At 45.3% G+C, this 27,886-nt stretch overlaps 1 protein-coding gene across 1 annotated transcript in view; it reads right to left on the reverse strand.

The window, feature by feature from the left end:
* The window catches only part of LOC135559953 (gastrula zinc finger protein XlCGF57.1-like), a 32,154-nt gene extending 18,546 nt beyond the window's left edge, over positions 1-13,608 (reverse strand). Inside the window, exon 1 of the mRNA XM_065000850.1 lies at positions 12,910-13,608. Within this exon, the coding sequence (XP_064856922.1) occupies positions 12,910-13,228 (319 nt within the window). The 5' untranslated portion in view covers positions 13,229-13,608. The remainder of the gene's footprint in view (positions 1-12,909) is intronic.
* Positions 13,609-27,886: the final 14,278 nt, after the last annotated feature.

Raw genomic sequence — 27,886 nt, forward strand, 5'->3', positions numbered from 1 at the left:
ATCTGGGGAGCCTGGAACTGTCAGCTGAGTGGTTATAAACTGTGGTGAGACTCTAGTATCTGGGGGAGCCTGGAACTGTCAGCTGAGTGGTTATAAACTGTGGTGAGACTCTAGTATCTGGGGGAGCCTGGAACTGTCAGCTGAGTGGTTATAAACTGTGGTGAGACTCTAGTATCTGGGGGAGCCTGGAACTGTCAGCTGAGTGGTTATAAACTGTGGTGAGACTCTAGTATCTGGGGGAGCCTGGAACTGTCGGCTGAGTGGTTATAAACTGTGGTGAGACTCTAGTATCTGGGGGAGCCTGGAACTGTCAGCTGAGTGGTTATAAACTGTGGTGAGACTCTAGTACCTGGGGGAGCCTGGAACTGTCAGCTGAGTGGTTATAAACTGTGGTGAGACTCTAGTATCTGGGGGAGCCTGGAACTGTCGGCTGAGTGGTTATAAACTGTGGTGAGACTCTAGTATCTGGGGGAGCCTGGAACTGTCAGCTGAGTGGTTATAAACTGTGGTGAGACTCTAGTATCTGGGGGGAGCCTGGAACTGTCAGCTGAGTGGTTATAAACTGTGGTGAGACTCTAGTATCTGGGGGAGCCTGGAACTGTCAGCTGAGTGGTTATAAACTGTGGTGAGACTCTAGTATCTGGGGGAGCCTGGAACTGTCGGCTGAGTGGTTATAAACTGTGGTGAGACTCTAGTATCTGGGGGAGCCTGGAACTGTCGGCTGAGTGGTTATAAACTGTGGTGAGACTCTAGTATCTGGGGGGAGCCTGGAACTGTCGGCTGAGTGGTTATAAACTGTGGTGAGACTCTAGTATCTGGGGAGATAAGAGAGGACAGGGAGAGGCCCCTCCAGAGCTCTAGTATCTGGGGGAGCCTGGAACTGTCAGCTGAGTGGTTATAAACTGTGGTGAGACTCTAGTATCTGGGGGAGCCTGGAACTGTCGGCTGAGTGGTTATAAACTGTGGTGAGACTCTAGTATCTGGGGGAGCCTGGAACTGTCGGCTGAGTGGTTATAAACTGTGGTGAGACTCTAGTATCTGGGGGAGCCTGGAACTGTCGGCTGAGTGGTTATAAACTGTGGTGAGACTCTAGTATCTGGGGAGATAAGAGAGGACAGGGAGAGGCCCCTCCAGAGCTCTAGTATCTGGGGAGCCTGGAACTGTCAGCTGAGTGGTTATAAACTGTGGTGAGACTCTAGTATCTGGGGAGCCTGGAACTGTCAGCTGAGTGGTTATAAACTGTGGTGAGACTCTAGTATCTGGGGGAGCCTGGAACTGTCAGCTGAGTGGTTATAAACTGTGGTGAGACTCTAGTATCTGGGGGAGCCTGGAACTGTCAGCTGAGTGGTTATAAACTGTGGTGAGACTCTAGTATCTGGGGGAGCCTGGAACTGTCGGCTGAGTGGTTATAAACTGTGGTGAGACTCTAGTATCTGGGGGAGCCTGGAACTGTCGGCTGAGTGGTTATAAACTGTGGTGAGACTCTAGTATCTGGGGGGAGCCTGGAACTGTCGGCTGAGTGGTTATAAACTGTGGTGAGACTCTAGTATCTGGGGAGATAAGAGAGGACAGGGGTTATAGGCCCCTCCAGAGCTCTAGTATCTGGGGAGCCTGGAACTGTCAGCTGAGTGGTTATAAACTGTGGTGAGACTCTAGTATCTGGGGGAGCCTGGAACTGTCGGCTGAGTGGTTATAAACTGTGGTGAGACTCTAGTATCTGGGGAGCCTGGAACTGTCGGCTGAGTGGTTATAAACTGTGGTGAGACTCTAGTATCTGGGGGAGCCTGGAACTGTCGGCTGAGTGGTTATAAACTGTGGTGAGACTCTAGTATCTGGGGGGAGCCTGGAACTGTCAGCTGAGTGGTTATAAACTGTGGTGAGACTAGTATCTGGGGGAGCCTGGAACTGTCAGCTGAGTGGTTATAAACTGTGGTGAGACTCTAGTATCTGGGGGGAGCCTGGAACTGTCGGCTGAGTGGTTATAAACTGTGGTGAGACTCTAGTATCTGGGGGAGCCTGGAACTGTCAGCTGAGTGGTTATAAACTGTGGTGAGACTCTAGTATCTGGGGGAGCCTGGAACTGTCAGATGAGTGGTTATAAACTGTGGTGAGACTCTAGTATCTGGGGGGAGCCTGGAACTGTCAGCTGAGTGGTTATAAACTGTGGTGAGACTCTAGTATCTGGGGGAGCCTGGAACTGTCAGCTGAGTGGTTATAAACTGTGGTGAGACTCTAGTATCTGGGGGAGCCTGGAACTGTCAGCTGAGTGGTTATAAACTGTGGTGAGACTCTAGTATCTGGGGGGAGCCTGGAACTGTCAGCTGAGTGGTTATAAACTGTGGTGAGACTAGTATCTGGGGGGAGCCTGGAACTGTCAGCTGAGTGGTTATAAACTGTGGTGAGACTCTAGTATCTGGGGGAGCCTGGAACTGTCAGCTGAGTGGTTATAAACTGTGGTGAGACTCTAGTATCTGGGGGAGCCTGGAACTGTCGGCTGAGTGGTTATAAACTGTGGTGAGACTCTAGTATCTGGGGGAGCCTGGAACTGTCAGCTGAGTGGTTATAAACTGTGGTGAGACTCTAGTATCTGGGGGAGCCTGGAACTGTCAGCTGAGTGGTTATAAACTGTGGTGAGACTCTAGTATCTGGGGAGCCTGGAACTGTCGGCTGAGTGGTTATAAACTGTGGTGAGACTCTAGTATCTGGGGGAGCCTGGAACTGTCAGCTGAGTGGTTATAAACTGTGGTGAGACTCTAGTATCTGGGGGAGCCTGGAACTGTCAGCTGAGTGGTTATAAACTGTGGTGAGACTCTAGTATCTGGGGAGCCTGGAACTGTCAGCTGAGTGGTTATAAACTGTGGTGAGACTCTAGTATCTGGGGGAGCCTGGAACTGTCGGCTGAGTGGTTATAAACTGTGGTGAGACTCTAGTATCTGGGGAGCCTGGAACTGTCGGCTGAGTGGTTATAAACTGTGGTGAGACTCTAGTATCTGGGGGAGCCTGGAACTGTCGGCTGAGTGGTTATAAACTGTGGTGAGACTCTAGTATCTGGGGAGATAAGAGAGGACAGGAGAGGCCCCTCCAGAGCTCTAGTATCTGGGGGAGCCTGGAACTGTCAGCTGAGTGGTTATAAACTGTGGTGAGACTCTAGTATCTGGGGGAGCCTGGAACTGTCAGCTGAGTGGTTATAAACTGTGGTGAGACTCTAGTATCTGGGGAGCCTGGAACTGTCGGCTGAGTGGTTATAAACTGTGGTGAGACTCTAGTATCTGGGGGAGCCTGGAACTGTCGGCTGAGTGGTTATAAACTGTGGTGAGACTCTAGTATCTGGGGGAGCCTGGAACTGTCAGCTGAGTGGTTATAAACTGTGGTGAGACTCTAGTATCTGGGGAGCCTGGAACTGTCAGCTGAGTGGTTATAAACTGTGGTGAGACTCTAGTATCTGGGGGAGCCTGGAACTGTCGGCTGAGTGGTTATAAACTGTGGTGAGACTCTAGTATCTGGGGAGCCTGGAACTGTCAGCTGAGTGGTTATAAACTGTGGTGAGACTCTAGTATCTGGGGGAGCCTGGAACTGTCAGCTGAGTGGTTATAAACTGTGGTGAGACTCTAGTATCTGGGGGAGCCTGGAACTGTCAGCTGAGTGGTTATAAACTGTGGTGAGACTCTAGTATCTGGGGGAGCCTGGAACTGTCAGCTGAGTGGTTATAAACTGTGGTGAGACTCTAGTATCTGGGGAGCCTGGAACTGTCAGCTGAGTGGTTATAAACTGTGGTGAGACTCTAGTATCTGGGGGAGCCTGGAACTGTCGGCTGAGTGGTTATAAACTGTGGTGAGACTCTAGTATCTGGGGGAGCCTGGAACTGTCGGCTGAGTGGTTATAAACTGTGGTGAGACTCTAGTATCTGGGGGAGCCTGGAACTGTCAGCTGAGTGGTTATAAACTGTGGTGAGACTCTAGTATCTGGGGAGCCTGGAACTGTCAGCTGAGTGGTTATAAACTGTGGTGAGACTCTAGTATCTGGGGGAGCCTGGAACTGTCAGCTGAGTGGTTATAAACTGTGGTGAGACTCTAGTATCTGGGGGAGCCTGGAACTGTCAGCTGAGTGGTTATAAACTGTGGTGAGACTCTAGTATCTGGGGAGCCTGGAACTGTCAGCTGAGTGGTTATAAACTGTGGTGAGACTCAAGTATCTGGGGGAGCCTGGAACTGTCGGCTGAGTGGTTATAAACTGTGGTGAGACTCTAGTATCTGGGGGAGCCTGGAACTGTCGGCTGAGTGGTTATAAACTGTGGTGAGACTCTAGTATCTGGGGGAGCCTGGAACTGTCAGCTGAGTGGTTATAAACTGTGGTGAGACTCTAGTATCTGGGGGAGCCTGGAACTGTCGGCTGAGTGGTTATAAACTGTGGTGAGACTCTAGTATCTGGGGGAGCCTGGAACTGTCAGCTGAGTGGTTATAAACTGTGGTGAGACTCTAGTATCTGGGGGAGCCTGGAACTGTCAGCTGAGTGGTTATAAACTGTGGTGAGACTCTAGTATCTGGGGGAGCCTGGAACTGTCGGCTGAGTGGTTATAAACTGTGGTGAGACTCTAGTATCTGGGGGAGCCTGGAACTGTCAGCTGAGTGGTTATAAACTGTGGTGAGACTCTAGTATCTGGGGGAGCCTGGAACTGTCGGCTGAGTGGTTATAAACTGTGGTGAGACTCTAGTATCTGGGGGGAGCCTGGAACTGTCAGCTGAGTGGTTATAAACTGTGGTGAGACTCTAGTATCTGGGGGAGCCTGGAACTGTCAGCTGAGTGGTTATAAACTGTGGTGAGACTCTAGTATCTGGGGAGCCTGGAACTGTCAGCTGAGTGGTTATAAACTGTGGTGAGACTCTAGTATCTGGGGAGCCTGGAACTGTCGGCTGAGTGGTTATAAACTGTGGTGAGACTCTAGTATGTGGGGGAGCCTGGAACTGTCGGCTGAGTGGTTATAAACTGTGGTGAGACTCTAGTATCTGGGGGGAGCCTGGAACTGTCGGCTGAGTGGTTATAAACTGTGGTGAGACTCTAGTATCTGGGGAGATAAGAGAGGACAGGGAGAGGCCCCTCCAGAGCTCTAGTATCTGGGGGAGCCTGGAACTGTCAGCTGAGTGGTTATAAACTGTGGTGAGACTCTAGTATCTGGGGGAGCCTGGAACTGTCAGCTGAGTGGTTATAAACTGTGGTGAGACTCTAGTATCTGGGGAGCCTGGAACTGTCGGCTGAGTGGTTATAAACTGTGGTGAGACTCTAGTATCTGGGGAGCCTGGAACTGTCGGCTGAGTGGTTATAAACTGTGGTGAGACTCTAGTATCTGGGGGAGCCTGGAACTGTCAGCTGAGTGGTTATAAACTGTGGTGAGACTCTAGTATCTGGGGGAGCCTGGAACTGTCAGCTGAGTGGTTATAAACTGTGGTGAGACTCTAGTATCTGGGGGAGCCTGGAACTGTCGGCTGAGTGGTTATAAACTGTGGTGAGACTCTAGTATCTGGGGAGCCTGGAACTGTCAGCTGAGTGGTTATAAACTGTGGTGAGACTCTAGTATCTGGGGAGCCTGGAACTGTCAGCTGAGTGGTTATAAACTGTGGTGAGACTCTAGTATCTGGGGGAGCCTGGAACTGTCAGCTGAGTGGTTATAAACTGTGGTGAGACTCTAGTATCTGGGGGAGCCTGGAACTGTCGGCTGAGTGGTTATAAACTGTGGTGAGACTCTAGTATCTGGGGGAGCCTGGAACTGTCGGCTGAGTGGTTATAAACTGTGGTGAGACTCTAGTATCTGGGGGAGCCTGGAACTGTCAGCTGAGTGGTTATAAACTGTGGTGAGACTCTAGTATCTGGGGAGCCTGGAACTGTCGGCTGAGTGGTTATAAACTGTGGTGAGACTCTAGTATCTGGGGGGAGCCTGGAACTGTCGGCTGAGTGGTGATAAACTGTGGTGAGACTCTAGTATCTGGGGGAGCCTGGAACTGTCAGCTGAGTGGTTATAAACTGTGGTGAGACTCTAGTATCTGGGGAGCCTGGAACTGTCGGCTGAGTGGTTATAAACTGTGGTGAGACTCTAGTATCTGGGGGAGCCTGGAACTGTCGGCTGAGTGGTTATAAACTGTGGTGAGACTCTAGTATCTGGGGGAGCCTGGAACTGTCAGCTGAGTGGTTATAAACTGTGGTGAGACTCTAGTATCTGGGGGAGCCTGGAACTGTCGGCTGAGTGGTTATAAACTGTGGTGAGACTCTAGTATCTGGGGGAGCCTGGAACTGTCAGCTGAGTGGTTATAAACTGTGGTGAGACTCTAGTATCTGGGGGAGCCTGGAACTGTCAGCTGAGTGGTTATAAACTGTGGTGAGACTCTAGTATCTGGGGGAGCCTGGAACTGTCAGCTGAGTGGTTATAAACTGTGGTGAGACTCAAGTATCTGGGGGGAGCCTGGAACTGTCGGCTGAGTGGTTATAAACTGTGGTGAGACTCTAGTATCTGGGGGAGCCTGGAACTGTCGGCTGAGTGGTTATAAACTGTGGTGAGACTCTAGTATCTGGGGGAGCCTGGAACTGTCAGCTGAGTGGTTATAAACTGTGGTGAGACTCTAGTATCTGGGGGGAGCCTGGAACTGTCGGCTGAGTGGTTATAAACTGTGGTGAGACTCTAGTATCTGGGGAGCCTGGAACTGTCAGCTGAGTGGTTATAAACTGTGGTGAGACTCTAGTATCTGGGGGAGCCTGGAACTGTCAGCTGAGTGGTTATAAACTGTGGTGAGACTCTAGTATCTGGGGGAGCCTGGAACTGTCGGCTGAGTGGTTATAAACTGTGGTGAGACTCTAGTATCTGGGGGAGCCTGGAACTGTCAGCTGAGTGGTTATAAACTGTGGTGAGACTCTAGTATCTGGGGAGCCTGGAACTGTCGGCTGAGTGGTTATAAACTGTGGTGAGACTCTAGTATCTGGGGGGAGCCTGGAACTGTCAGCTGAGTGGTTATAAACTGTGGTGAGACTCTAGTATCTGGGGGAGCCTGGAACTGTCAGCTGAGTGGTTATAAACTGTGGTGAGACTCTAGTATCTGGGGGAGCCTGGAACTGTCGGCTGAGTGGTTATAAACTGTGGTGAGACTCTAGTATCTGGGGAGCCTGGAACTGTCGGCTGAGTGGTTATAAACTGTGGTGAGACTCTAGTATCTGGGGGAGCCTGGAACTGTCGGCTGAGTGGTTATAAACTGTGGTGAGACTCTAGTATCTGGGGGGAGCCTGGAACTGTCGGCTGAGTGGTTATAAACTGTGGTGAGACTCTAGTATCTGGGGAGATAAGAGAGGACAGGGAGAGGCCCCTCCAGAGCTCTAGTATCTGGGGGAGCCTGGAACTGTCAGCTGAGTGGTTATAAACTGTGGTGAGACTCTAGTATCTGGGGGAGCCTGGAACTGTCAGCTGAGTGGTTATAAACTGTGGTGAGACTCTAGTATCTGGGGGAGCCTGGAACTGTCGGCTGAGTGGTTATAAACTGTGGTGAGACTCTAGTATCTGGGGGAGCCTGGAACTGTCGGCTGAGTGGTTATAAACTGTGGTGAGACTCTAGTATCTGGGGGGAGCCTGGAACTGTCAGCTGAGTGGTTATAAACTGTGGTGAGACTCTAGTATCTGGGGGAGCCTGGAACTGTCAGCTGAGTGGTTATAAACTGTGGTGAGACTCTAGTATCTGGGGGGAGCCTGGAACTGTCGGCTGAGTGGTTATAAACTGTGGTGAGACTCTAGTATCTGGGGAGCCTGGAACTGTCAGCTGAGTGGTTATAAACTGTGGTGAGACTCTAGTATCTGGGGAGCCTGGAACTGTCAGCTGAGTGGTTATAAACTGTGGTGAGACTCTAGTATCTGGGGAGCCTGGAACTGTCAGCTGAGTGGTTATAAACTGTGGTGAGACTCTAGTATCTGGGGAGCCTGGAACTGTCGGCTGAGTGGTTATAAACTGTGGTGAGACTCTAGTATCTGGGGGAGCCTGGAACTGTCGGCTGAGTGGTTATAAACTGTGGTGAGACTCTAGTATCTGGGGAGCCTGGAACTGTCAGCTGAGTGGTTATAAACTGTGGTGAGACTCTAGTATCTGGGGGAGCCTGGAACTGTCGGCTGAGTGGTTATAAACTGTGGTGAGACTCTAGTATCTGGGGGAGCCTGGAACTGTCGGCTGAGTGGTGATAAACTGTGGTGAGACTCTAGTATCTGGGGAGCCTGGAACTGTCAGCTGAGTGGTTATAAACTGTGGTGAGACTCTAGTATCTGGGGGAGCCTGGAACTGTCGGCTGAGTGGTTATAAACTGTGGTGAGACTCTAGTATCTGGGGGGAGCCTGGAACTGTCGGCTGAGTGGTTATAAACTGTGGTGAGACTCTAGTATCTGGGGGGAGCCTGGAACTGTCAGCTGAGTGGTTATAAACTGTGGTGAGACTCTAGTATCTGGGGGAGCCTGGAACTGTCAGCTGAGTGGTTATAAACTGTGGTGAGACTCTAGTATCTGGGGGAGCCTGGAACTGTCAGCTGAGTGGTTATAAACTGTGGTGAGACTCTAGTATCTGGGGGGAGCCTGGAACTGTCAGCTGAGTGGTTATAAACTGTGGTGAGACTCTAGTATCTGGGGGAGCCTGGAACTGTCAGCTGAGTGGTTATAAACTGTGGTGAGACTCAAGTATCTGGGGGGAGCCTGGAACTGTCGGCTGAGTGGTTATAAACTGTGGTGAGACTCTAGTATCTGGGGGGAGCCTGGAACTGTCGGCTGATTGGTTATAAACTGTGGTGAGACTCTAGTATCTGGGGGGAGCTTGGAACTGTCAGCTGAGTGGTTATAAACTGTGGTGAGACTCTAGTATCTGGGGGGAGCCTGGAACTGTCGGCTGAGTGGTTATAAACTGTGGTGAGACTCTAGTATCTGGGGGAGCCTGGAACTGTCAGCTGAGTGGTTATAAACTGTGGTGAGACTCTAGTATCTGGGGGAGCCTGGAACTGTCAGCTGAGTGGTTATAAACTGTGGTGAGACTCTAGTATCTGGGGGAGCCTGGAACTGTCGGCTGAGTGGTTATAAACTGTGGTGAGACTCTAGTATCTGGGGAGCCTGGAACTGTCAGCTGAGTGGTTATAAACTGTGGTGAGACTCTAGTATCTGGGGGAGCCTGGAACTGTCGGCTGAGTGGTTATAAACTGTGGTGAGACTCTAGTATCTGGGGGAGCCTGGAACTGTCAGCTGAGTGGTTATAAACTGTGGTGAGACTCTAGTATCTGGGGAGCCTGGAACTGTCGGCTGAGTGGTTATAAACTGTGGTGAGACTCTAGTATCTGGGGAGCCTGGAACTGTCAGCTGAGTGGTTATAAACTGTGGTGAGACTCTAGTATCTGGGGGGAGCCTGGAACTGTCGGCTGAGTGGTTATAAACTGTGGTGAGACTCTAGTATCTGGGGGAGCCTGGAACTGTCAGCTGAGTGGTTATAAACTGTGGTGAGACTCTAGTATCTGGGGGAGCCTGGAACTGTCAGCTGAGTGGTTATAAACTGTGGTGAGACTCTAGTATCTGGGGGAGCCTGGAACTGTCAGCTGAGTGGTTATAAACTGTGGTGAGACTCATGAGAAAATCCCTCTGTTGGTGTGTATGTATGTGCGTAGGTCAGGATGGTATAAGAAGGAATGTATTTGTGTGTAAAACTGCAGAGCTCTCGCAAGTAAATCGGGATCTGATCAACTGTGAGCTGGGAATTCTGTCTGTTTCATTTTAAGACCAGAACTTTACAACCTCTGGGTCTCAGACAGATAAACTTGGATCTGATCAATTGTGAGCTGGGAATTAATTCTGTCTGTTTTATTTTAAGACCAGAACTTTACAACCTCTGGGTCTCAGACACATAAACTTGGATCTGATCAATTGTGAGCTGGGAATTCTGTCTGTTTTATTTTAAGACCAGAACTTTACAACCTCTGGGTATCAGACAGATAAAGATCATTGGAATGTATGAACATTGATTACAACATTACTGAACAGGTTGTCTACAGCACACAGGTGGTCTAGGCCTAGATTCACTTTAGCAGACCTATAATATATTTATTTATAGAATTTATGAACATTGATTACAACATTACTTAACAGTGTCCTAAAGTGCGCAGCCACCAAAAAAATAGAAAATAAAATTTCTAATAAAATAGTCTGTCCCGTGTTTAAAATTTCAACTGCCTCTGGAAGCTCTGTCCCTTGTCCATCTGTTGGCCGCGATCAAAACGCAACGCAATCTACACCTTCATAGAAGGATAAATCAAAAAAGGCATTTATTCCATAAAGTTAATGGAAATATGTTGTTCATCTTTAAAAAAAATATATATATATTTATATATATATATATATAACTGTTTATAAAGAAAGAAGACAGTCAAACCCGTGTTCATTAACAGAACGTTCCAGATCCCTCCTCTCCACGTCGTCCTTAAGAACAGCCCTTAGAACATTAACTAACAGAACGTTCCAGATCCCTCCTCCCCACGTCGTCCTTAAGAACAGCCCTTAGAACATTAACTAACAGAACGTTCCAGATCACATCATCCTTAAGAACAGCCCTTAGTGTGTTACAACATTAACTAACAGAACGTTCCTCTCCACATCATCCTTAAGAACAGCCCTTAGTGTGTTAGAACATTAACTAACAGAACGTTCCAGATCACATCATCCTTAAGAACAGCCCTTAGTGTGTTAGAACATTAACTAACAGAACGTTCCTCTCCCCGTCGTCCTTAAGAACAGCCCTTAGTGTGTTAGAACATTAACTAACAGAACGTTCCAGATCACATCGTCCTTAAGATCAGCCCTTAGTGTGTTAGAACATTAACTAACAGAACGTTCCTCTCCACGTCGTCCTTAAGAACAGCCCTTAGTGTGTTAGAACATTAACAGAACGTTCCAGATCACATCATCCTTAAGAACAGCCCTTAGTGTGTTAGAACATTAACTAACAGAACGTTCCTCTCCACGTCGTCCTTAAGAACAGCCCTTAGTGTGTTAGAACATTAACAGAACGTTCCAGATCACATCATCCTTAAGAACAGCCCTTAGTGTGTTAGAACATTAACTAACAGAACGTTCCTCTCCATGTCGTCCTTAAGAACAGCCCTTAATGTGTTAGAACATTAACTAACAGAACGTTCCAGATCACATCATCCTTAAGAACAGCCCTTAGTGTGTTAGAACATTAACTAACAGAACGTTCCTCTCCACGTCGTCCTTAAGATCAGCCCTTAGTGTGTTAGAACATTAACTAACAGAACGTTCCAGATCACATCATCCTTAAGAACAGCCCTTAGTGTGTTAGAACATTAACTAACAGAACGTTCCAGATTACATCATCCTTAAGAACAGCCCTTAGTGTGTTAGAACATTAACTAACAGAACGTTCCAGATCACTCCTCTCCACGTCGTCCTTAAGAACAGCCCTTAGTGTGTTAGAACATTAACTAACAGAACGTTCCAGATCACATCATCCTTAAGATCAGCCCTTAGTGTGTTAGAACATTAACTAACAGAACGTTCCAGATCACATCATCCTTAAGAACAGCCCTTAGTGTGTTAGAACATTAACTAACAGAACGTTCCTCTCCACGTCGTCCTTAAGAACAGCCCTTAGTGTGTTAGAACATTAACTAACAGAACGTTCCTCTCCACGTCGTCCTTAAGAACAGCCCTTAGTGTGTTAGAACATTAACAGAACGTTCCAGATCACATCATCCTTAAGAACAGCCCTTAGTGTGTTAGAACATTAACTAACAGAACGTTCCTCTCCACGTCGTCATTAAGAACAGCCCTTAGTGTGTTAGAACATTAACAGAACGTTCCAGATCACATCATCCTTAAGAACAGCCCTTAGTGTGTTAGAACATTAACTAACAGAACGTTCCTCTCCATGTCGTCCTTAAGAACAGCCCTTAGTGTGTTACAACATTAACTAACAGAACGTTCCAGATCACATCATCCTTAAGAACAGCCCTTAGTGTGTTAGAACATTAACTAACAGAACGTTCCTCTCCATGTCGTCCTTAAGAACAGCCCTTAGTGTGTTACAACATTAACTAACAGAACGTTCCAGATCACATCATCCTTAAGAACAGCCCTTAGTGTGTTACAACATTAACTAACAGAACGTTCCTCTCCACGTCGTCCTTAAGAACAGCCCTTAGTGTGTTAGAACATTAACTAACAGAACGTTCCTCTCCACGTCGTCCTTAAGAACAGCCCTTAGTGTGTTAGAACATTGACTAACAGAACGTTCCTCTCCCCGTCGTCCTTAAGAACAGCCCTTAGTGTGTTAGAACATTAACAGAACATTCCAGATCACAATGATCCTTCCTCGTCTCGATTCTGTCCTCTTCATCGTTTGAAATCAGACATGAGTGACATGAGTATCATAGATATTTAAAATCAGATCAGTCTTATAACTGAACAACGACGGACCTAATACTAACCCGATTTGATATTTAATCATGTTAATTATGTTTTTTTTTTTAATAATAACTTTTCTCTCATGGGATGTCGAGTACAGAGACTGACGAAAAGCACAACAGAGATATTCAGAGCACAACAGAGATATTCAGAGCACAACAGAGATATTCAGAGCACAACAGAGATATTCAGAGCACAACAGAGATATTCAGAGCACAACAGAGATATTCAGAGCACAACAGAGAGAGACATTCAGAGACGGTTTAATAATAAATAAAAGCATCTCATCCATTAACATTTTGTTGACTCTTTTGTAGCTTTTTCCAATTCCGACAGTACAGAACAACATATCCTAGAGTACAATATCCTTTTAAAATCACACGTTAGTTCAACAACTTGTTAATCAGATCAAGGCCCCTGTTTTATAAGATAATACTCACTGTATTCACTGGTGTTAATCAGATCTCCAGTCTTCAGTTCTTCTTCGTCCTCCAATGTGACAGTAATCTCCCCCTCTTCCTTCTCTCCAAAAACGTCTTCCTCTTCTTTCACTGTAACAGTCATCTCCCCCTCCTCTTCCTCTCCAAAAACGTCTTCCTCTTCTTTCACTGTAACAGTCATCTCCCCCTCCTCTTCCTCCTTCACTCCAAAAACGTCTTCCTCTTCTTTCACTGTGACAGTCATCTCCCCCTCCTTTATTCCAAAAACGGCAGCCTCCTCTTTCTCTTCCTTCTCCTCTTCTTTCACGGTAGTCAACATCCTCCTCTTTCACTCTGAAAGCGTCTTCCTCTTCTCCTTTCACTGTAACAGCCTCCTCTTCCTCCTCGAAACCCTCTTTCTCCGTCTAGCAGACCTCTTATTTAGCAACTGGGGGAGAGTAGCTTTGTGACTTTATGGTCGATGATGTTAGCAAGCTGGCTAGTTAGCGTTAGCCTAGTCCTACTGCTAAGTTAACCAGCTAGCTAGAGAATCTATCAACGTTAAATATTATATTAAATGTAATAACAGCTTGATGACAACAACAAAAAAGTGTGTGTTTTAAAACAACAGTGGCTTATATATACGTCAGAAAGCTTCTAAAGAGCTCCAATATTCGGCCCTGTTGGCTAGTAAGCTCCCGAAGTGGCTGAACTGTTCATGTTGATGACGCGATCCGTCCACTAGATTATACGTCACACTCTGGCAGCGTCGCCTGAAAGACGCACATCGCCATTTGCTGACTGGAGTGAGAAACGCAGTTGAGAGAAGTTTTATTTTATTTCGATTTATTTTCATTAAATAATATTATTGTATTTAGACGTACAAAGGAAAAGCGTGTGTGTTTGATTGATTTGTGCTGATTTGAAATGAGTGAGATGATAGTGCAAAACAAACCTAACTGAATCCCCAGGCCCTGGTATATCATCAGACTGCATACAAACCTAACTGCATCCCCAGTCCCTGGTATATCACCAGACTGCATACAAACCTAACTGCATCCCCAGTCCCTGGTATATCATCAGACTGCATACAAACCTAACTGCATCCCCAGTCCCTGGTATATCACCAGACTGCATACAAACCTAACTGCATCCCCAGTCCCTGGTATATCATCAGACTGCATACAAACCTAACTGCATCCCCAGTCCCTGGTATATCACCAGACTGCATACAAACCTAACTGCATCCCCAGTCCCTGGTATATCATCAGACTGCATACAAACCTAACTGCATCCCCAGTCCCTGGTATATCACCAGACTGCATACAAACCTAACTGCATCCCCAGGCCCTGGTATATCAACAGACTGCATACAAACCTAACTGCATCCCCAGTCCCTGGTATATCACCAGACTGCATACAAACCTAACTGCATCCCCAGTCCCTGGTATATCACCAGACTGCATACAAACCTAACTGCATCCCCAGTCCCTGGTATATCACCAGACTGCATACAAACCTAACTGCATCCCCAGGCCCTGGTATATCAACAGACTGCATACAAACCTAACTGCATCCCCAGGTCCTGATATATCACCAGACTGCATACAAACCTAACTGCATCCCCAGGTCCTGATATATCACCAGACTGCATACAAACCTAACTGCATCCCCAGTCCCTGGTATATCACCAGACTGCATACAAACCTAACTGCATCCCCAGGTCCTGATATATCACCAGACTGCATACAAACCTAACTGCATCCCCAGTCCCTGGTATATCATCAGACTGCATACAAACCTAACTGCATCCCCAGTCCCTGGTATATCACCAGACTGCATACAAACCTAACTGCATCCCCAGGTCCTGATATATCACCAGACTGCATACAAACCTAACTGCACCCCCAGTCCCTGGTATATCACCAGACTGCATACAAACCTAACTGCACCCCCAGTCCCTGGTATATCATCAGACTGCATACAAACCTAACTGCATCCCCAGGCCCTGGTATATCAACAGACTGCATACAAACCTAACTGCATCCCCAGGTCCTGATATATCACCAGACTGCATACAAACCTAACTGCATCCCCAGGTCCTGATATATCACCAGACTGCATACAAACCTAACTGCATCCCCAGTCCCTGGTATATCACCAGACTGCATACAAACCTAACTGAATCCCCAGGCCCTGGTATATCACCAGACTGCATACAAACCTAACTGCATCCCCAGGTCCTGATATATCACCAGACTGCATACAAACCTAACTGCATCCCCAGTCCCTGGTATATCATCAGACTGCATACAAACCTAACTGCATCCCCAGTCCCTGGTATATCACCAGACTGCATACAAACCTAACTGCATCCCCAGGTCCTGATATATCACCAGACTGCATACAAACCTAACTGCATCCCCAGTCCCTGGTATATCACCAGACTGCATACAAACCTAACTGCATCCCCAGTCCCTGGTATATCACCAGACTGCATACAAACCTAACTGCACCCCCCGATACCAGTTTATTATACACCCCCCCCCATTCTGATACTGACCAGAACTCTGTATTTATAATACCAGTTTATTATACACCCCCCCATTCTGATACTGACCAGAACTCTGTATTTATAATACCAGTTTATTATACACCCCCCATTCTGATACTGACCAGAACTCTGTATTTATAATACCAGTGTATTATACACCCCCCCCCATTCTGATACTGACCAGAACTCTGTATTTATAATACCAGTTTATTATACACCCCCCCATTCTGATACTGACCAGAACTCTGTATTTATAATACCAGTTTATTATACACCCCCCCATTCTGATACTGACCAGAACTCTGTATTTATAATACCAGTTTATTATACACCCCCCCATTCTGATACTGACCAGAACTCTGTATTTATAATACCAGTTTATTATACACCCCCCCATTCTGATACTGACCAGAACTCTGTATTTATAATACCAGTTTATTATACACCCCCCCATTCTGATACTGACCAGAACTCTGTATTTATAATACCAGTTTATTATACACCCCCCCCCCCCATTCTGATACTGACCAGAACTCTGTATTTATAATACCAGTTTATTATACCCCCATTCTGATACTGACCAGAACTCTGTATTTATAACACCAGTTTATTATACACCCCCCCCCACCCCCCCCCCATTCTGATACTGACCAGAACTCTGTATTTATAATACCAGTTTATTATACACCCCCCCCCCCCATTCTGATACTGACCAGAACTCTGTATTTATAACACCAGTTTATTATACCCCCCCCACCCCCCCCCCCATTCTGATACTGACCAGAACTCTGTATTTATAATACCAGTTTATTATACACCCCCCCATTCTGATACTGACCAGAACTCTGTATTTATAATACCAGTTTATTATACACCCCCCCCATTCTGATACTGACCAGAACTCTGTATTTATAATACCAGTTTATTATACACCCCCCCCATTCTGATACTGACCAGAACTCTGTATTTATAATACCAGTTTATTATACACCCCCCCATTCTGATACTGACCAGAACTCTGTATTTATAATACCAGTTTATTATACACCCCCCCCCCCCATTCTGATACTGACCAGAACTCTGTATTTATAATACCAGTTTATTATACACCCCCCATTCTGATACTGACCAGAACTCTGTATTTATAATACCAGTTTATTATACACCCCCCCCATTCTGATACTGACCAGAACTCTGTATTTATAATACCAGTTTATTATACACCCCCCCCCATTCTGATACTGACCAGAACTCTGTATTTATAACACCAGTTTATTATACACCCCCCATTCTGATACTGACCAGAACTCTGTATTTATAATACCAGTTTATTATACACCCCATTCTGATACTGACCAGAACTCTGTATTTATAATACCAGTTTATTATACACCCCCCCATTCTGATACTGACCAGAACTCTGTATTTATAATACCAGTTTATTATACACCCCCCCATTCTGATACTGACCAGAACTCTGTATTTATAATACCAGTTTATTATACACCCCCCCCATTCTGATACTGACCAGAACTCTGTATTTATAATACCAGTTTATTATACACCCCCCCATTCTGATACTGACCAGAACTCTGTATTTATAATACCAGTTTATTATACACCCCCATTCTGATACTGACCAGAACTCTGTATTTATAATACCAGTTTATTATACACCCCCCCCATTCTGATACTGACCAGAACTCTGTATTTATAATACCAGTTTATTATACACCCCCCCATTCTGATACTGACCAGAACTCTGTATTTATAATACCAGTTTATTATACACCCCCCCCCCATTCTGATACTGACCAGAACTCTGTATTTATAATACCAGTTTATTATACACCCCCCCCCACCCCCATTCTGATACTGACCAGAACTCTGTATTTATAACACCAGTTTATTATACACCCCCCCATTCTGATACTGACCAGAACTCTGTATTTATAATACCAGTTTATTATACACCCCCCCCCATTCTGATACTGACCAGAACTCTGTATTTATAATACCAGTTTATTATACACCCCCCACCCCCCATTCTGATACTGACCAGAACTCTGTATTTATAATACCAGTTTATTATACACCCCCCCATTCTGATACTGACCAGAACTCTGTATTTATAATACCAGTTTATTATACACCCCCCCATTCTGATACTGACCAGAACTCTGTATTTATAATACCAGTTTATTATACACCCCCCCATTCTGATACTGACCAGAACTCTGTATTTATAATACCAGTTTATTATACACCCCCCCCCATTCTGATACTGACCAGAACTCTGTATTTATAATACCAGTTTATTACACACCCCCCCCCATTCTGATACTGACCAGAACTCTGTATTTATAATACCAGTTTATTATACACCCCCCCATTCTGATACTGACCAGAACTCTGTATTTATAATACCAGTTTATTATACACCCCCATTCTGATACTGACCAGAACTCTGTATTTATAATACCAGTTTATTATACACCCCCCCCATTCTGATACTGACCAGAACTCTGTATTTATAATACCAGTTTATTATACACCCCCCCCATTCTGATACTGACCAGAACTCTGTATTTATAATACCAGTTTATTATACACCCCCCCCCCATTCTGATACTGACCAGAACTCTGTATTTATAATACCAGTTTATTATACACCCCCCATTCTGATACTGACCAGAACTCTGTATTTATAATACCAGTTTATTATACACCCCCCATTCTGATACTGACCAGAACTCTGTATTTATAATACCAGTTTATTATACACCCCCCCATTCTGATACTGACCAGAACTCTGTATTTATAATACCAGTTTATTATACACCCCCCCATTCTGATACTGACCAGAACTCTGTATTTATAATACCAGTTTATTATACACCCCCCCCCCATTCTGATACTGACCAGAACTCTGTATTTATAATACCAGTTTATTATACACCCCCCCATTCTGATACTGACCAGAACTCTGTATTTATAATACCAGTTTATAATGAATACTGAATACCTTCCGGAGACACCTGAAACCCCACCTCTTTAAGGAATACCTAGGATAGGATAAAGTAATCCCTCTCACCCCCCCCCCTTAAAAGATTTAGATGCACTATTGTAAAGTGGCTGTTCCACTGGATGTCATAAGGTGAATGCACCAATTTGTAAGTCGCTCTGGATAAGAGCGTCTGCTAAATGACTTAAATGTAAATGGAATCTGGGAATAATGTGCACATCACTGGTTAGAGGACAACTCGTAGAAAACAGATCGCTACATTTTGAAGTGTTGCATTTTTGTTTCAAGTGGGTCACCAACGCGGTTAAGTGTAAACGCAACACTTTTTCTTAAATCACATCAATAGTAACTCTTTAATTCGACATTGTTGGAAGAGATAAGAGACCCTGTCACAACAAAGATCCTAAACGGTCAAATAAAGATCTAGCCATCTGACTTTGCACCAGAGAGGTTTATTGAAACCGCCCCAAAGAATATATAATAATTACAAGAAAGTGCCTAAATAAAATATGAAAACAAAAGAACAGTTTGGTTCTCAGGCTTCTATTTCAGTGATAATTACAGGTCACATGATCTCAGGCCATCGTCAGTGTGAATAGGCCCCAGGCTTCTATTTCAATGATAATTACAGGTCACATGATCTCAGGCCATCGTCAGTGTGAATAGGCCCCAGGCTTCTATTTCAGTGATAATTACATGTCACATGATCTCAGGCCATCGTCAGTGTGAATAGAACCCAGGCTTCTATTTCAGTGATAATTATATGATCTCAGGCCATCGTCAGTGTGAATAGAACCCAGGCTTCTATTTCAGTGATAATTATATGATCTCAGGCCATCGTCAGTGTGAATGGGCACCAGGCTTCTATTTCAGTGATAATTACATGATCTCAGGCCATCATCAGTGTGAATAGGCCCCAGGCTTCTATTTCAGTGATAATTACATGTCACATGATCTCAGGCCATCGTCAGTGTGAATAGGCACCAGGCTTCTATTTCAATGATAATTACAGGTCACATGATCTCAGGCCATCGTCAGTGTGAATAGGCCCCAGGCTTCTATTTCAGTGATAATTACATGTCACATGATCTCAGGCCATCGTCAGTGTGAATAGGCCCCAGGCTTCTATTTCAATGATAATTACATGATCTCAGGCCATCGTCAGTGTGAATAGGCCCCAGGCTTCTATTTCAGTGATAATTACATGATCTCAGGCCATCATCAGTGTGAATAGGCCCCAGGCTTCTATTTCAGTGATAATTACATGTCACAGGCCATCGTCAGTGTGAATAGGCCCCAGGCTTCTATTTCAGTGATAATTACATGTCACATGATCTCAGGCCATCGTCAGTGTGAATAGGCCCCAGGTTTCTATTTCAGTGATAATTACATGATCTCAGGCCATCGTCAGTGTGAATAGGCCCCAGGCTTCTATTTCAGTGATAATTACATGATCTCAGGCCATCGTCAGTGTGAATAGGCCCCAGGCTTCTATTTCAGTGATAATTACATGATCTCAGGCCATCATCAGTGTGAATAGGCCCCAGGCTTCTATTTCAGTGATAATTACATGCCACATGATCTCAGGCCATCGTCAGTGTGAATAGGCCCCAGGCTTCTATTTCAGTGATAATTACATGATCTCAGGCCATCGTCACTGTGAATAGGCACCAGGCTTCTATTTCAGTGATAATTACAGGTCACATGATCTCAGGCCATCATCAGTGTGAATAGGCCCCAGGCTTCTATTTCTGTGATAATTACAGGTCACATGATCTCAGGCCATCATCACTGTGAATAGGCCCCAGGCTTCTATTTCAGTGATAATTACATGATCTCAGGCCATCGTCAGTGTGAATAGGCACCAGGCTTCTATTTCTGTGATAATTAGAGGTCACATGATCACAGGCCATCATCAGTGTGAATAGGCCCCAGGCTTCTATTTCAATGATAATTACAGGTCACATGATCTCAGGCCATCGTCAGTGTGAATAGGCCCCAGGCTTCTATTTCTGTGATAATTACATGATCTCAGGCCATCGTCAGTGTGAATAGGCCCCAGGCTTCTATTTCAATGATAATTACATGTCACATGATCTCAGGCCATCGTCAGTATGAATAGGCCCCAGGCTTCTATTTCAGTGATAATTACATGATCTCAGGCCATCGTCAGTGTGAATAGGCACCAGGCTTCTATTTCTGTGATAATTACATGTCACAGGCCATCATCAGTATGGATAGGCCCCAGGCTTCTATTTCAGTGATAATTACATGATCTCAGGCCACCGTCAGTGTGAATAGGCACCAGGCTTCTATTTCTGTGATAATTACATGATCTCAGGCCACCGTCACTGTGAATAGGCCCCAGGCTTCTATTTCAGTGATAATTACATGTCACATGATCTCAGGCCATCGTCAGTGTGAATAGGCCCCAGGCTTCTATTTCAATGATAATTACAGGTCACATGATCTCAGGCCATCATCAGTGTGAATAGGCCCCAGGCTTCTATTTCAGTGATAATTACATGTCACAGGCCATCGTCAGTGTGAATAGGCCCCAGGCTTCTATTTCAGTGATAATTACATGTCACATGATCTCAGGCCATCGTCAGTGTGAATAGGCCCCAGGTTTCTATTTCAGTGATAATTACATGATCTCAGGCCATCGTCAGTGTGAATAGGCCCCAGGCTTCTATTTCAGTAATAATTACATGTCACATGATCTCAGGCCATCGTCAGTGTGAATGGGCCCCAGGCTTCTATTTCAGTGATAATTACATGATCTCAGGCCATCATCACTGTGAATAGGCCCCAGGCTTCTATTTCAGTGATAATTACATGATCTCAGGCCATCATCAGTGTGAATAGAACCCAGGCTTCTATTTCAATGATAATTACATGATCTCAGGCCATCATCAGTGTGAATAGGCCCCAGGCTTCTAATTTCAGTAATAATTACATGATCTCAGGCCATCGTCAGTATGAATAGAACCCAGGCTTCTATTCAGTGATAATTACATGTCACATGATCTCAGGCCATCGTCAGTGTGAATAGGCCCCAGGCTTCTATTTCAGTGATAATTACATGATCTCAGGCCATCGTCAATGTGAATAGGCCCCAGGCTTCTATTTCAGTAATAATTACATGATCTCAGGCCATCATCAGTGTGAATAGGCCCCAGGCTTCTATTTCAGTGATAATTACATGTCACAGGCCATCGTCAGTGTGAATAGGCCCCAGGCTTCTATTTCAGTGATAATTACATGTCACATGATCTCAGGCCATCGTCAGTGTGAATAGGCCCCAGGTTTCTATTTCAGTGATAATTACATGATCTCAGGCCATCGTCAGTGTGAATAGGCCCCAGGCTTCTATTTCAGTGATAATTACATGATCTCAGGCCATCGTCAGTGTGAATAGGCCCCAGGCTTCTATTTCAGTGATAATTACATGATCTCAGGCCATCATCAGTGTGAATAGGCCCCAGGCTTCTATTTCAGTGATAATTACATGCCACATGATCTCAGGCCATCGTCAGTGTGAATAGGCCCCAGGCTTCTATTTCAGTGATAATTACATGATCTCAGGCCATCGTCACTGTGAATAGGCACCAGGCTTCTATTTCAGTGATAATTACAGGTCACATGATCTCAGGCCATCATCAGTGTGAATAGGCCCCAGGCTTCTATTTCTGTGATAATTACAGGTCACATGATCTCAGGCCATCATCACTGTGAATAGGCCCCAGGCTTCTATTTCAGTGATAATTACATGATCTCAGGCCATCGTCAGTGTGAATAGGCACCAGGCTTCTATTTCTGTGATAATTAGAGGTCACATGATCACAGGCCATCATCAGTGTGAATAGGCCCCAGGCTTCTATTTCAATGATAATTACAGGTCACATGATCTCAGGCCATCGTCAGTGTGAATAGGCCCCAGGCTTCTATTTCTGTGATAATTACATGATCTCAGGCCATCGTCAGTGTGAATAGGCCCCAGGCTTCTATTTCAATGATAATTACATGTCACATGATCTCAGGCCATCGTCAGTATGAATAGGCCCCAGGCTTCTATTTCAGTGATAATTACATGATCTCAGGCCATCGTCAGTGTGAATAGGCACCAGGCTTCTATTTCTGTGATAATTACATGTCACAGGCCATCATCAGTATGGATAGGCCCCAGGCTTCTATTTCAGTGATAATTACATGATCTCAGGCCACCGTCAGTGTGAATAGGCACCAGGCTTCTATTTCTGTGATAATTACATGATCTCAGGCCACCGTCACTGTGAATAGGCCCCAGGCTTCTATTTCAGTGATAATTACATGTCACATGATCTCAGGCCATCGTCAGTGTGAATAGGCCCCAGGCTTCTATTTCAATGATAATTACAGGTCACATGATCTCAGGCCATCATCAGTGTGAATAGGCCCCAGGCTTCTATTTCAGTGATAATTACATGTCACAGGCCATCGTCAGTGTGAATAGGCCCCAGGCTTCTATTTCAGTGATAATTACATGTCACATGATCTCAGGCCATCGTCAGTGTGAATAGGCCCCAGGTTTCTATTTCAGTGATAATTACATGATCTCAGGCCATCGTCAGTGTGAATAGGCCCCAGGCTTCTATTTCAGTAATAATTACATGTCACATGATCTCAGGCCATCGTCAGTGTGAATGGGCCCCAGGCTTCTATTTCAGTGATAATTACATGATCTCAGGCCATCATCACTGTGAATAGGCCCCAGGCTTCTATTTCAGTGATAATTACATGATCTCAGGCCATCATCAGTGTGAATAGAACCCAGGCTTCTATTTCAATGATAATTACATGATCTCAGGCCATCATCAGTGTGAATAGGCCCCAGGCTTCTAATTTCAGTAATAATTACATGATCTCAGGCCATCGTCAGTATGAATAGAACCCAGGCTTCTATTCAGTGATAATTACATGTCACATGATCTCAGGCCATCGTCAGTGTGAATAGGCCCCAGGCTTCTATTTCAGTGATAATTACATGATCTCAGGCCATCGTCAATGTGAATAGGCCCCAGGCTTCTATTTCAGTAATAATTACATGATCTCAGGCCATCATCAGTGTGAATAGGCCCCAGGCTTCTATTTCAGTGATAATTACATGTCACAGGCCATCGTCAGTGTGAATAGGCCCCAGGCTTCTATTTCAGTGATAATTACATGTCACATGATCTCAGGCCATCGTCAGTGTGAATAGGCCCCAGGTTTCTATTTCAGTGATAATTACATGTCACATGATCTCAGGCCATCGTCAGTGTGAATAGGCCCCAGGTTTCTATTTCAGTGATAATTACATGATCTCAGGCCATCGTCAGTGTGAATAGGCCCCAGGCTTCTATTTCAGTGATAATTACATGATCTCAGGCCATCGTCAGTGTGAATAGGCCCCAGGCTTCTATTTCAGTGATAATTACATGATCTCAGGCCATCGTCAGTGTGAATAGGCCCCAGGCTTCTATTTCAGTGATAATTACATGCCACATGATCTCAGGCCATCGTCAGTGTGAATAGGCCCCAGGCTTCTATTTCAGTGATAATTACATGATCTCAGGCCATCGTCACTGTGAATAGGCACCAGGCTTCTATTTCAGTGATAATTACAGGTCACATGATCTCAGGCCATCATCAGTGTGAATAGGCCCCAGGCTTCTATTTCTGTGATAATTACAGGTCACATGATCTCAGGCCATCATCACTGTGAATAGGCCCCAGGCTTCTATTTCAGTGATAATTACATGATCTCAGGCCATCGTCAGTGTGAATAGGCACCAGGCTTCTATTTCTGTGATAATTAGAGGTCACATGATCACAGGCCATCATCAGTGTGAATAGGCCCCAGGCTTCTATTTCAATGATAATTACAGGTCACATGATCTCAGGCCATCGTCAGTGTGAATAGGCCCCAGGCTTCTATTTCTGTGATAATTACATGATCTCAGGCCATCGTCAGTGTGAATAGGCCCCAGGTTTCTATTTCAGTGATAATTACATGTCACATGATCTCAGGCCATCGTCAGTGTGAATAGGCCCCAGGTTTCTATTTCAGTGATAATTACATGATCTCAGGCCATCGTCAGTGTGAATAGGCCCCAGGCTTCTATTTCAGTGATAATTACATGATCTCAGGCCATCGTCAGTGTGAATAGGCCCCAGGCTTCTATTTCAGTGATAATTACATGATCTCAGGCCATCGTCAGTGTGAATAGGCCCCAGGCTTCTATTTCTGTGATAATTAGAGGTCACATGATCACAGGCCATCATCAGTGTGAATAGGCCCCAGGCTTCTATTTCAATGATAATTACAGGTCACATGATCTCAGGCCATCGTCAGTGTGAATAGGCCCCAGGCTTCTATTTCTGTGATAATTACATGATCTCAGGCCATCGTCAGTGTGAATAGGCCCCAGGCTTCTATTTCAATGATAATTACATGTCACATGATCTCAGGCCATCGTCAGTATGAATAGGCCCCAGGCTTCTATTTCAGTGATAATTACATGATCTCAGGCCATCGTCAGTGTGAATAGGCACCAGGCTTCTATTTCTGTGATAATTACATGTCACATGATCTCAGGCCATCGTCAGTGTGAATAGGCCCCAGGCTTCTATTTCAGTGATAATTACATGTCACAGGCCATCATCAGTATGGATAGGCCCCAGGCTTCTATTTCAGTGATAATTACATGATCTCAGGCCATCGTCAGTGTGAATAGGCACCAGGCTTCTATTTCTGTGATAATTACATGATCTCAGGCCACCGTCACTGTGAATAGGCCCCAGGCTTCTATTTCAGTGATAATTACATGTCACATGATCTCAGGCCATCGTCAGTGTGAATAGGCCCCAGGCTTCTATTTCAATGATAATTACAGGTCACATGATCTCAGGCCACCGTCAGTGTGAATAGGCCCCAGGCTTCTATTTCAGTAATAATTACATGATCTCAGGCCATCATCAGTGTGAATAGGCCCCAGGCTTCTATTTCAGTGATAATTACAGGTCACATGATCTCAGGCCATCATCACTGTGAATAGGCACCAGGCTTCTATTTCAGTGATAATTACAGGTCACATGATCTCAGGCCATCATCAGTGTGAATAGGCCCCAGGCTTCTATTTCTGTGATAATTACAGGTCACATGATCTCAGGCCATCATCACTGTGAATAGGCCCCAGGCTTCTATTTCAGTGATAATTACATGATCTCAGGCCATCGTCAGTGTGAATAGGCACCAGGCTTCTATTTCTGTGATAATTAGAGGTCACATGATCACAGGCCATCATCAGTGTGAATAGGCCCCAGGCTTCTATTTCAATGATAATTACAGGTCACATGATCTCAGGCCATCGTCAGTGTGAATAGGCCCCAGGCTTCTATTTCTGTGATAATTACAGGTCACATGATCTCAGGCCATCATCACTGTGAATAGGCCCCAGGCTTCTATTTCAGTGATAATTACATGATCTCAGGCCATCGTCAGTGTGAATAGGCACCAGGCTTCTATTTCTGTGATAATTAGAGGTCACATGATCACAGGCCATCATCAGTGTGAATAGGCCCCAGGCTTCTATTTCAATGATAATTACAGGTCACATGATCTCAGGCCATCGTCAGTGTGAATAGGCCCCAGGCTTCTATTTCTGTGATAATTACATGATCTCAGGCCATCGTCAGTGTGAATAGGCCCCAGGCTTCTAATTTCAGTGATAATTACATGATCTCAGGCCATCGTCAGTGTGAATAGGCCCCAGGCTTCTATTTCAGTGATAATTACATGATCTCAGGCCATCGTCAGTGTGAATAGGCCCCAGGCTTCTATTTCAGTGATAATTACATGATCTCAGGCCATCCTCAGTGTGAATAGGCCCCAGGCTTCTATTTCAGTGATAATTACATGCCACATGATCTCAGGCCATCGTCAGTGTGAATAGGCCCCAGGCTTCTATTTCAGTGATAATTACATGATCTCAGGCCATCGTCACTGTGAATAGGCACCAGGCTTCTATTTCAGTGATAATTACAGGTCACATGATCTCAGGCCATCATCAGTGTGAATAGGCCCCAGGCTTCTATTTCTGTGATAATTACAGGTCACATGATCTCAGGCCATCATCACTGTGAATAGGCCCCAGGCTTCTATTTCAGTGATAATTACATGATCTCAGGCCATCGTCAGTGTGAATAGGCACCAGGCTTCTATTTCTGTGATAATTAGAGGTCACATGATCACAGGCCATCATCAGTGTGAATAGGCCCCAGGCTTCTATTTCAATGATAATTACAGGTCACATGATCTCAGGCCATCGTCAGTGTGAATAGGCCCCAGGCTTCTATTTCTGTGATAATTACATGATCTCAGGCCATCGTCAGTGTGAATAGGCCCCAGGCTTCTATTTCAATGATAATTACATGTCACATGATCTCAGGCCATCGTCAGTATGAATAGGCCCCAGGCTTCTATTTCAGTGATAATTACATGATCTCAGGCCATCGTCAGTGTGAATAGGCACCAGGCTTCTATTTCTGTGATAATTACATGTCACAGGCCATCATCAGTATGGATAGGCCCCAGGCTTCTATTTCAGTGATAATTACATGATCTCAGGCCACCGTCAGTGTGAATAGGCACCAGGCTTCTATTTCTGTGATAATTACATGATCTCAGGCCACCGTCACTGTGAATAGGCCCCAGGCTTCTATTTCAGTGATAATTACATGTCACATGATCTCAGGCCATCGTCAGTGTGAATAGGCCCCAGGCTTCTATTTCAATGATAATTACAGGTCACATGATCTCAGGCCATCATCAGTGTGAATAGGCCCCAGGCTTCTATTTCAGTGATAATTACATGTCACAGGCCATCGTCAGTGTGAATAGGCCCCAGGCTTCTATTTCAGTGATAATTACATGTCACATGATCTCAGGCCATCGTCAGTGTGAATAGGCCCCAGGTTTCTATTTCAGTGATAATTACATGATCTCAGGCCATCGTCAGTGTGAATAGGCCCCAGGCTTCTATTTCAGTAATAATTACATGTCACATGATCTCAGGCCATCGTCAGTGTGAATGGGCCCCAGGCTTCTATTTCAGTGATAATTACATGATCTCAGGCCATCGTCAGTGTGAATAGGCACCAGGCTTCTATTTCTGTGATAATTAGAGGTCACATGATCACAGGCCATCATCAGTGTGAATAGGCCCCAGGCTTCTATTTCAATGATAATTACAGGTCACATGATCTCAGGCCATCGTCAGTGTGAATAGGCCCCAGGCTTCTATTTCTGTGATAATTACATGATCTCAGGCCATCGTCAGTGTGAATAGGCCCCAGGTTTCTATTTCAGTGATAATTACATGTCACATGATCTCAGG

The sequence above is a fragment of the Oncorhynchus nerka genome, linkage group LG15 (assembly GCF_034236695.1).
Source record: "Oncorhynchus nerka isolate Pitt River linkage group LG15, Oner_Uvic_2.0, whole genome shotgun sequence".
NCBI classification, from domain to species: domain Eukaryota; kingdom Metazoa; phylum Chordata; class Actinopteri; order Salmoniformes; family Salmonidae; genus Oncorhynchus; species Oncorhynchus nerka.